Source organism: Lepeophtheirus salmonis, chromosome 9 (genome assembly GCF_016086655.4).
Source record: "Lepeophtheirus salmonis chromosome 9, UVic_Lsal_1.4, whole genome shotgun sequence".
In the NCBI taxonomy this organism is placed as follows: Eukaryota; Metazoa; Arthropoda; class Copepoda; order Siphonostomatoida; family Caligidae; genus Lepeophtheirus; species Lepeophtheirus salmonis.
Window position 1 is genome coordinate 8339042 of NC_052139.2, and position 12001 is coordinate 8351042.

Below are 12001 nucleotides of genomic sequence, written 5' to 3' on the forward strand. Positions count from 1 at the left end.
AGCTACAAATGACTAAAATCGTTTCATTCATTGTTGAAATGGAGGCTAAAAGGCAAAGAATGACCGATTTGATTTATGCCCGCAAGAAAAACTTGACCGTAGACTTGTCGAGAAACTCTAGGAATTACCGCTACCTCGCCTCATGATGAGATTCAACCGATCAACCAGACGAAGTTTCTAGACTCCACAATGATGCTGGGAATCATGGCATCATGCAGGAATAAGTTCCCAAAAGGCTTGAGTACCAGGACGTCCTCAAGGAGGTGGTAGCTCCTTTGAACTCTAATATTGACTAAATTGTTGTGCTGAAAAATATTGAAACATATTTCTCAATTTAGGCCTCCCTGACACTATCAAAGTGGAAGCCGCTATTGTTTGTCGTACAGTGTATATGATAATACCTTATGATTGGAACACCGAACAGAAATATAATAATTGCTGAACCCTGAACGTGGAACGAAAAAAAACACACCAATCTAACGGAACTCTGAACGGAACACCAAAATAGCAGAACGTTTACAAGCGTGAAAAAATACATAGGACATTTTCCTTTCCTTGATTTTTTTTCAAGATTTTTTTTATGTTAATACACTACATATATACATTTATATTATTTCATTTTGTAGGAAATTTATTTTGTATGCAGTGGTCCTTCTTTCACCTTTTTATCTAATGTACCTACTTTTAAAATTTCAATAAAACCATTTAAGATTTTTTTTCTAGCTCAGAAATTTAAGCAGCTTTTTTATAAAGACTACCTACTTTTTTAAATGTTCCTTTAATTCGTCAGGTAGAGTTGCACTGATTACTTATAAGTAAACGATATTTACTCCATCTGACCTTGGAATTGTCTTTGAAGTTCATATACAGTGATGAAAATGGTGTGAATCTCGGGCATGTAAAAAAAAACCCCTGGAAAATCAACATGATAACCCTGACGATTTGAAGGATGTGTTGGAGGAAACCAGTTTTACATTAAATTACCTAGAATCAGCTGAGACAAGGGAGGAAGGGGAGTAGGAAATAAATAAATACATTTCCTACGAAGTCGATCCCCAATTCTACTCTGGTTTCAACAAAGTTTATAACTATAACTCTGCAACAAATATTGAAGGTTACTCTCCATCTTTTATCTCTAGGTTTTGAATATATAATGAAAGGAAGTTAACTATTCAGGAGGAGTTAAATCACAACAGCTAAAGAAAAGAGAATTCATTCTTCAGATTACATATTCAAAAAAAAAAAAAAAAAAAAAAGCCAGCTAAAAAATACACACGATTTACATCACAATTCATATAAATAATGTACATTTCCTTCTCCAGGAGCGACCATGAATCAAACCTACCCAGATTGAGTTCAAGAGAATAATTTCTGATAAGCGAGTTGATCGCTGAGCAATGTCATACCTTATATACTATTTTTTTTATATGAACAAATTAAACCTCTTATTTTGCTCATATATAACTCAATCTAATCTTTTTATAGTGAGTTACTGTTTTTATCTTGTTGTAATAAAAAAAATTAACAAAATCAGAGGATATGATGTTTGAGATATTTAAATAAAAAAATATGGTTCATGTCAAGCATATTTTTTTAAAATAGAAAACTTGGAAAAAATTCGAAAATATGGTTGCGTGGGTCATTATCTTTTTGGCAATATCTATCCATCAGTTAGTGGTTCACAAACTCCAATCCCAAACGCAAACAACATTTTTTGATCAAATTCATGATGAAAAGGGGCTCAGAACACAGAGCTGGATTAAGTTACAGATTTGAAAGTTCATTTTTGATTTTCCCGATGCTAGATAATTTGATGTATCAAAGTTTATTCAAATCAAATGAAAAAACTAATTATAGTTTAAATTTCTGATGAAATTACACATTCATATTTATACAATACTAGCGACATTGTTCGGAGTTATTAGACGATGACAAAAAGACCATCTTTGTATAATAATATGGAAAATAACTCGCTGACAAATCCCCAGCGTTATTATCCAAATTTCAAGAACAAACTCACACCTAGTTACTCAATAAACGGATGTTCTCATCTAAACAATGAAATAATAATGATAAAAGCTCTAAAAAATAAAACATTACTCAGATTGGAATAGAAAAACCACTCACACACTTAAAAATGCTTAGAATGTACATCCCTAAATGTATTTACTCTACTTTTCTTATCATTTTTATATTATAAGCTGAGCTTTAGCTACACACCCTCGTTGCTAAACCTCAACTAAAGTCACATTATTTTATATAACACTAGCAAAGGGTTTCCAAGCGTTGCTCGGGCCAAGGAGTGAGCGGAAAATTAAATAAACAATGGTTAATGCTTTTTCTTCTTAATGTTTAGACACCTACGGTGTAGGGTGAGCATTATTATATAGGGGCCTGTATATTATATAAAATGTATTAATATGGATTTAAAAAAAAAGTATTATAAATTTTAAATAACATACCAACATATATCCATGAAAGTAATTGTTATTACTTTTGTCAAAAAGTACCAAATCGAAATTCGTGTAGAAAATTGCAAAAACTATTTTAAACTAATTTTGGAAAAAAAAGTTAATAGTATTTATTGGCATTGTAAAAAGGAACACATACCTACCAAAAAAAAAATTGTACGAACAATAAACAAAAAATTATGGAGAATATTGTCGTCGAAAAATAACCTTAGATAACTAGTCCATTTTTGGAAATATCGCAAAAGTTATGAATCAAAATGTTATGGAAATTAAAAATACTTGAAGATTGTCTGTTACTTTAATGGTCGAAATGAATTGTTTGTGGCATTTCTTCTTGAAAGTTTACATTTGATGAAAAAAATTATTTAGAAAATGAAAGATATTTAAGTAAAACATCATTTTGTGTGTGTCAAATTTATATGCAAACAAATTTCTACAAACTTTATCTTATTTAAGAATCCGACATTCCGTTGGAAATCCATTTTTTTAGCACCTGAAAAAAAACAAAAAAACAAAAACCCGCAATTTTCACCGATTTCTTTTTTTGCTTATTACTTTTTTGATTTTGAATAAATTTAGAAAACGTCTTAATTCGTATAGTTGTTTTTTGAGATGCCAGTTACTTTTTGATATAAGGACCCTCCCTCACAAATCGTAACTCCCTTCTTAGCCTGGCCAGGTTCAAAAGAGGCACGTATTGTAAAGAGGTTATTATGCTTTGTTATAATTGTAAAAAAAAAAAAAAATGGAGGAGAGCTATATTTTTTGTAGTTGTAACCTAAAGAGTGTTTTTTTTTATTTTCCAAAGCTGCTATCATTATTATCAAAGAGAGAACATGTAAGTATAAAGTAATCACTAGTGCATTAAAGACAAAAAGTAACACTGAGGAGTTGTTGGGAGATATGGGTGAAAGTCTTTGTTGGACTCGGAGTAGAATTGAGGATCTACATAGGAGTAACTCTTTCCTACGTCTTTACAGAATGCATTTATGTTTATTTTTCTCATCTTCTAGCTGCTTGCAACTAATCTAATGAAATGTCATGACAGCTAAGCTGCTCTCCTCCACAACATGCTTCAAATTGTTAGGGTAATCACGTTAATTTTTCATTTTTTATGTTTTAAAAAAAAATATTCCTTTAATTGGTTAGATGAAGTTGCATGGATTTAGTATAAATATACATTATAGTAATACAATTACTCTAACTAACTTAGGAATATTGTGTGAAGTCCATATAAATACAGTATATTTATTTCTCTAGGAATCAGTTGAGCCTGAACCTACACACATTGAGTTCTAGATAATAATTTCTCCCAAGTGCGTTGTCCATAAGACATTTTTACATACTGGTAGATCATATTTTTCATAACTACAGCCTCTCACGCTTGTTATAAGAAATGAGTCATCCTCAGACAAAAGCAAACAGACAATATTTGCTCTATTAATATGGATATTAATGTAGATTCAATTGCTTCTTAAAGGTCCAAAGTCGTCCATACTTCATGAATTAAGAAACTGTTTCTTTTATATCGTCATTACTTATACAATTATTATTTATGATGATTGGACCATTGCAAATAAAAGTTATGAAGATACTAATTACCTAATTGCTTGTTGAAAGTTTATATCTTTCTATACAAAAGAAATACCTTTAAGACATATAACTTCATGCCTTTTTCATTAAGTACATATGCGGTATAATACCACATAATCCTTAAAAAAGGATAATGTACGGATATAAACCTTTTTTCTGACGTAACTATAGGGTAATGCTAATCCACATCTAAGATTATTTTTTATGACATACTTTTAAATTAAAACTGTTTGATACACATATTGGCTAGCTGGGCCACGTAATATCATTTGAAGAGCCCTATAAGAAGAGTTACGTCACAAAATTTTAGTGCCCCCTTGTGACATATATCAAATGCCCCAAAAAGAACTTAATACAATAAATGAATACTAAAAAAATAATTTTATTGAGTTAAATTATTATGAAAAAATGGAATAATTACTTTAATAATAATTTCTTTAACTTATTTAATTTTGCATGCACATTCTTCGTCTTCCGAAAGTAGAAGACGCTATTCTATTTTCTTTGATAATCGCAGTTTGCATTCGTAAACATATGTGCATTCTTATACTAACATACTCAGGCACAGTAAAAAAATAAAGTTTTGGTGACATTTATAGACAACTAAATTAATGGAATCGCTACTTCAGCTAACAATTTTTTTCATTTTTTTGAATTGATTTACATAAGATTTGAATCAAGCCTGTATTTTTTTCAAATTGATCCAAACAGTTCTTGGTGTAATAGATTAATTGGACAACAAATTGTTCCTCAACGAATCTTAACTGAAGTGAATTATCGAAGGTTTTATTAGACCAAGTTTTGGAATATGAAGACTTGCAACTTAAATTTTTTATATAGTTTGAATTAAATACCGAAGAGAGGCGCATTTTTTAAAGACTTAAACTTTGATTCTGCGTCCCAAATTTTGACATCTTTCTCCTTCAACTTCTTCTTTAATTCCTTTATTTCTTCTTCATAGACTCCAAGTTGGATTTGTATGTTGGTATTTATTTCATTTTACCTCAGGAGAAACATCTATAATACATAGAATTATTATTTTCTAAGGATAAAGTAACTAATGCAAAAAAAAAAAAATATATATATATCATTATGAGAAGTTTCATATCCTATTGTTGATGAGATTAGATTCATGTCCACTAAGTCTATTTCTCTATTTTCGGAAGTAGGAGGTTAAGGAGTAAAGTATGTATGATCCTGAAATTGTGGAGATCTTTTTTTATCTGAAATTTGAAATAAAAAAGTTGCTTGAGATTTCCTTAATTATTAAATTTTCTTAGCATCAGCATTGTTCTCGAGAATGAATATGGGGTTGTTGGAGTTTTTGGTGAGCCTTGGAACTTTAGGTTTTAGATATTTAAACAATGTTGGAATTCCTTATTTCTTCAAGATGTTAGAGTACAATCGAGAATGATATTATGGTTTATAAAGATTTCAATTCATTTTTAGGACCCATTGCCTTCCAAGGAGTTTGTCCCTTGGAAACGAAAAAAGTGGCATCCTCTCAGCTCAAGAACGATTCCTGTAATCCACGGCGCACGACAAGAGGGCATCCTTGGAGTGTTTAACAAAATATATCGCCTTTGTAGAGTTCTTCACCTAAAATATAGTATTACATTTTGAATGTTTTGGGCCGTGCCTCAAACACATGAGGAAGTCAGCTATTGCCAAAGCGGATAAACGGGTGACGTAACTCTACTTATAGGGTCATATGCAAGTATAAACTAAATAAAAAGGGAAATTTTATTGAATAAATATTTCTATTACAAATTGGAGCCAACAAAGAATTCAAACCTTGTATCTTTGAATTTATGAAAACACATGTTAATATTAAATTATTGAATCATGTATCTCCCAAAAATTTGACTAATTTCACAGTAATAAGTATGTAATAGTTGGGAATTTTAATGTCACGCACCTCAGCGAAGAAATACTTGACGCCTCCCTGCGCAAAAGGCAAGGAATAAAATTTAATATGTTGAATCCTTTTTTCGAGGGATGACTCTGAGTATCTTCCCATTTGCTATTTGGTGGAAGACAATCAAATATAATAATAAACAATGGAATAAAAATATCAATACCTAGACAATATGTAATGTAATTTAGGCTTGAGTTCGTAGAAAAGAAAATATGCACTATACTCCTTTTAGACGTTCTTGGTCAAGCAATTGTAAGCGGTGGGGGTGAGTTGCCGATTAATTTCGAGCCCTTTGTTTTCCTTTATCATTAAATCTCTTTAGCACCGAAATCACGTCTCTTGCTTCAAGTTTATATTTTTTTTCTCTTATATATCTACCTACCTATTATAATACATATATATTCAAGGAGATAATGCCATAATTTTGATTAGAAGAGCTTTTTTTTTATGCTTACAATCATAACTATATGTCTCTTTTCTTTGTCCTCACATTTACTCATGCCTAGTTATGTATGCGTATCCTCCATATACAAAATATGAAACATCTTATAACTATATATAATGTATTCAACTGGGGCGACGACATTTGATAAAAATATCGATAATGTAAGTACATTACAAATATATTACTTACAATTATATAGTTAAGAAAATATCCTTTCACTTATTAACATGCCTAGTACGTACTATTTTTGTCCTAGAGAAGTGATTCTCAAACCGGGATCTGCAAGGATATTAAGATACAGCGGCGTCCGTAGGAGGTGAGATGGAGGGACTGTAGCCAGACACACAGTAAAATTTATTCACAAATTAATTGAAAAATGGTAAAAGTCGGTTACTCTTGGCAAATCTAAAGCGATGTTTCTCACTTACTAAAAAAACAATCTAAACTAGGGGTTTAATTTGGAAACTATTTTCTTTTTGTAGTGTGTTATTGAACAACTGACAACTGATTAAATGTTATTAACATCAATTTCTGATCAAGGATGATTTCAAAAGATAATTTGGAGTATTCCTTTTTAATAAACATATCCTACAAAAAAATATCACGTCTTTGTTGGAGGTAAAAGATATAAAAGCTCATAACCATTGTTGAATAATTTCCAACATGGAGATCAAAGTTACATTATTTATTTTTGATATTTTCCTTTTATTTTGATGATGGTTTTGATATAATATTTTCGAAATAAAAATATTTTCGTTTAAGATGAAAACTACATAGAAACGCCAAGTACCCCATGATGTTCATTTCTTTTATGTTCTATGATGGAATAAAGGCCTTTATAGGAAAATGGGAAATGTTTAGTGATTTTCAATGGAGTGTGACCTTGTGATCCAGGAGTGTGTTAAGCCCTTACTTACCATATCAAATAGTTACACAGTTTATCTTATCCTCAACTATTCCGATCGAGAGAGACTGATCATTTCATTTAAAATGTTGCAACTTGTACAAGAAAATTGTACAAGTTGCAACCAAAAGATGAGATAAATAATTTTAAATTAAGGATTGTGATAAATATAATACGTACAGTACAGTGATTGGATTTTAAAAAGATTGATTAAATTTTGACATATTCATGAAAATCACTGTTCCATGATGTATTTTGTGGCACACAGTAAAGTTAAGGATGAATGCCCACAGTTATACTACTTAAAATAAACAAGTAATTGTTAAAAGATTTCAGAATGAAATTATAGCAACATTATAAAGTTGTTAACTAAAATGGTTGATGATTTAATGATTTAAAACATTATAAAACAAAGAAATTGTAACTTCTATATCTGATTGTACAGGGTATTTAAGGTTATAACTTGTACAAAACATATTATATGATATACAAAAAACAAACACTAGGAGTCCCTCTATCCAAAGAAAATCTCACATTTCAAACACTAAGAGGAAGTATAATTTCTCTCAAAAAATTCAAATAAATCCGTAACGTCATTTTTTGGGATATAAATTTTGCTTTAAGCTTGGTTTTTTCATATTTATAAATGTTTTCAGTCATAATTATCATTTAAAATCTTATTGCCGCAATACTAGCACCGTGCATTTACAGACAGCCCTATATGTAAATTACAGTTATAACTTTGCAACAAATACTGAAGGTTACGTTCCATCTTTTATGAAGACACACGAATTTATTTTCATCACTGATCATAAGTATAGATTGAGGACATTAGTGTCGCGTAATATCACTTCAACTGTTGCGTGTATCCGCTGATATCTAATGATGTAAATCCGGTTTGTTTTTTAGCTGGCCCATTAATTTGTAATTGGTAATATTATACAGGAGGAATTTTCTTTTCCTTAGCTGTTGTTATCATTATTTAATTCCTGGGTAGTGGACATATTTTCTTAAATAGATTCTATTTTGTTCAAAACCTGATGAACATATTTGTGTGTTCAAGAAAGACTCTGAGGATTTGTTGAGGAGTTATAATTGTAAGTCCTTTTTGGACTCAGAGTAGAATTGGGGATCAACATCGGAGTAATTCTAGCAAATGTCCTTGTTTATATCCTTTTCTCCTTCCCTCCATGTCAAGCTGATTGTAGCTGATCTAATGAAATGTCATGAGTATTATTCTTTCTCTCCTCCAAATTTTTTTTCAAATTGTCAGGTTTACCATGTTGACTTCGATTTTTTTTTTTAAGATGCCCATTCTACACTGGATTTGCATAACTTTTTATATTATAATTTATAAGAATATATAACTTATATAAACAAGAATCGCAATAAATTAGATAGGGAATAAAGAATAGGAGTCAATTTAGTTAATGATTGAGATTCAAAGGATAAAGCATATGATCCCATCGTTTAGATCGAATGTGTTGGAGCTCCAATCAAACCTTGTGAACCCCTTTTCAACATTTCTCTATGCTAATACCATCTCTGACTCTATTATTATCAAGGTGTGTTTGTCATTGGAGTAGTCTAGTACATACATAATTTCACAGATTTGCAGCATGAATCATCATCGAATATATTTATTATTATTTTTCGGAAAAGTGGCTTTCAGTTATAAAATCTTCACCAAAGTGTCATAGAACCAACATATATGTATTTATAATACTACAGAACTTTTAATTTTCAGTGCGAATCCCATATTTATGTACAAATAGTCTTGGAATGTTCTCATGTTTTAAAAGCCATTTTTATTTTAAATTCACATTAAGAAATAAATCAATTGATATAAAACTAGATAAAACTTGTTGTTTGGAAATATTTGACTTGTGAATCATAAATCATTACATCAATATGTTAATCAATTAAATTTCCTTACAAATTAAATAATATAATCAATCAGAAAGAAAATTTTCTTTACCTAAAGTTCACTAAAGGAATGTAACGATTAAATAGAAAGACAACAAAAAATGGAAACACAAAAAATCAATTTATATACCTACTACATATTTGGTAAGATTAATTTTCTTTTCAAATACAAACTTTTATTCTTATTGCATTTGAATTCCTCAAATATGTATACATTTATGAGTACAAAATTTTTTGCAAGCTTTGCTTATCAAGAGAGAAGCATAGCCTAATGTTTGTATCTAACAAAATAATTCCACATTTTTATTTTTTGCAAAATCCTCAACAGTTCTTTTTGTGTAGATACATACTTAAAACTTAGTTCTTTATTGAAAACAACTATGTCATATTGGATTTCTATGACAGATGCATAATTGAAAACTATGTATTCATTAGTCAAGATTCTACAATTATAAAAAATATTTTATATGGCTTGTCACTTAAAAAAATGAGCTATTGATTCATATCAAGAATGCAAATTTGAAAAAAATGTATCACTAGTCACTACCAATAATTCATTAGTAGTGACTAGTGATACTTTATACATTCACAATGAACATAATTATGCTCTCAGAGTCGGCCTTAGCCACTGAAATGAAACCCTTTTTTGTGCCTGACGGGAGTGCAAAATATTTTTCTCGTTTTGATCAAGTAAATTGTGTACTAAGTTGAAACTTTAACAGCTGATATCTTCCACATTACAAAAATACACAAACTTTAACATCTTATCATTGCAAAAAATAGTATATTTTTTTAATTCAAATTGTTTAAACATTCAACAATTATTACGCAATATGTATCCAAGCTAATTTCTTTAAATGAGTGAAAGCAAATAAAAGTGTTTTATCTCACTAAAATGGTTTCAAAAAGTCTTGCAGTAATAATCACCTTCTCAGGACTTTTTTTCAATCAAATTACATCAAAATTCTACAATATATTTTCTAAAAATCTTGTTTCTGTTTCCCAACTTCATGTAAATAAAAAAAAGAAAATATGTTCGAAAAAATTCTTACAACTACTATTGTTTAATTGAATTGTGAATGATCTCCGTTATATCTTCAGGTGTATTTTGTACTTAATATATTTGGTTTGATTTTAAAATTGTGTTAAATTAAAAATAAATATTCTATGTCATTGAAATGATAATTGTTCATTGCTGAAACTTTCTATTCAAATAATTTTTTTACTTTTTTACAATGGGTAAGGTAATTTCAAGAAATAAAATATTTTTTTTGCACTTCAGTCAAAACATGCCCACACCAAATAAAGATATTGTTCCATATTTATTTCAGTGTTCCTTGCCCTAAGTAAGAATTTATTTAACGTCCAAGGATAGCTATATACCAAATATAGCTAAATAACCTTGTTCAATTGCAAACTCTAATTTCATCTTGTTTTCTTCAGGAAGAACGGCCTCTTCGACTTTTTCTTGTAAGTTGTACAGTGCCTCTTTAATCGAAGATTCGTCTTCGTCCGTTTCAATGCTGTCTAATAAGGATAAAATATTTTGAATTTGCAAAGTCTCTGTAAGTATTCCATCATTCTTAACCAAGTGCTTGAAACGATCAGCAGGTACTATGTAACCGTGAAGAAAAGCTTTAAAGCTCTGATCTTCATGTATAGTGATTCCTCTTTCAACCACCGGGAGTCCAGTCTCACCCTCACAAAATTTGAGGACATCAATTTTGTCTTCATTAATTTGAAGAACATTAAATCCACTTGGTAGAAAAATTGATCCTTCTGAAACGATAAAAGAAAAATGTGATTTTAAACTTGATTATTTTATTTCAATCATCAAAATAGTTTAAACGAAATTGGGAGTTAGAAAAGAGATGATGACGTATTGATTACCTTTCAATAAGGAGTTCTTCAAGTTATTCATGGATGAGGGTAAGTTTGAATAAATGGAAGGAACAGCATCTTCCTTTAATCGACGTTTTTTCACTTTTCCATCATTTATTTTCATTTTCTTTCTGCTCGGATTGGAATCCTTTGATTCATAAGTGAAATCCCCTGGTTGGAAATGAAGGGAGCACAAAACTACTATTGTTTTTGAACTTTCTGGATAATCCCAATTGTTTCGAACTTTTTTGATGGCAGCAATCCACTTAAGTCTTCGAGTGGGATTATTAGGAAACCGGTGAATTGTAACATGGGGTGGTTTTATCTTCCTTGGTTGACCTACTGTACAACCAGGGGCAACACAGCCATTTGGCATTGTTGGTTACTCACTTAATACGACATTTAACACTAATTTAATTCTTTGTTATTCAGAAAAATGGATGATTCTATAGAAGTTCAGAATTTGGCTTTTCAGTTAGTGTTACTTTACAGGTATTATTACTTAATAGTAAGGAGTAGTCAGCTGTTTATAGAGAATAATAAATATTGCGCTCTTTTCTTCTACTACACTCGTACCGCGTACGTAGTACGTACGTCATACACTGAAGAAAATCTGGAGATACACACGCCGAACACTCTCAAGCTAGACTATCAAAAGGACCTGTATTTTTCATGTTGCTAATATAGGTCGTTTTCATGTGACGTCAACTTCGTTGATGTCAGCCATAATGAGGACTTAAAAAAACACGGGTTTATAACAATAAAAACACTTTTTCTTCATTCATAATAAGTCAATTAGTGAACTATAAGATATCAAAATGGTAAAAACAAATAAAAGGAATTAAACCTTACTGTCTATCAAA

General features: G+C 30.2%; 1 protein-coding gene and 1 long non-coding RNA gene across 9 annotated transcripts; both read right to left on the minus strand.

Moving 5' to 3' along the window:
* Nucleotides 1-4426: 4426 nt before the first annotated feature.
* Nucleotides 4427-6845, minus strand: LOC121124241 (uncharacterized). The gene is made up of 3 exons (XR_005866257.2): nucleotides 6146-6845; nucleotides 5983-6087; nucleotides 4427-5663 (listed from the first exon to the last, which is right to left on the minus strand). It is a non-coding gene; the product is annotated as an uncharacterized lncRNA (long non-coding RNA).
* Nucleotides 6846-8942: 2097 nt separating this feature from the next.
* Nucleotides 8943-11708, minus strand: LOC121124329 (uncharacterized). 8 transcript variants are annotated; one of them, XR_011781739.1, is made up of 3 exons: nucleotides 11148-11708; nucleotides 10557-11036; nucleotides 8943-9749 (listed from the first exon to the last, which is right to left on the minus strand). XR_011781739.1 is itself a non-coding variant. In XM_040719481.2 (2 exons), the coding sequence occupies exons 1-2, from the start codon at nucleotides 11512-11514 to the stop codon at nucleotides 10633-10635; spliced, it is 771 nt and encodes a 256-aa protein (XP_040575415.1). In that variant the 5' UTR covers nucleotides 11515-11707; the 3' UTR covers nucleotides 10362-10632. The 8 variants fall into 8 exon arrangements, 1 of the variants encoding a protein (XP_040575415.1); XR_005866289.2 differs by having other exon boundaries at nucleotides 8943-9885; XR_005866288.2 differs by having other exon boundaries at nucleotides 8943-9909.
* Nucleotides 11709-12001: the final 293 nt, after the last annotated feature.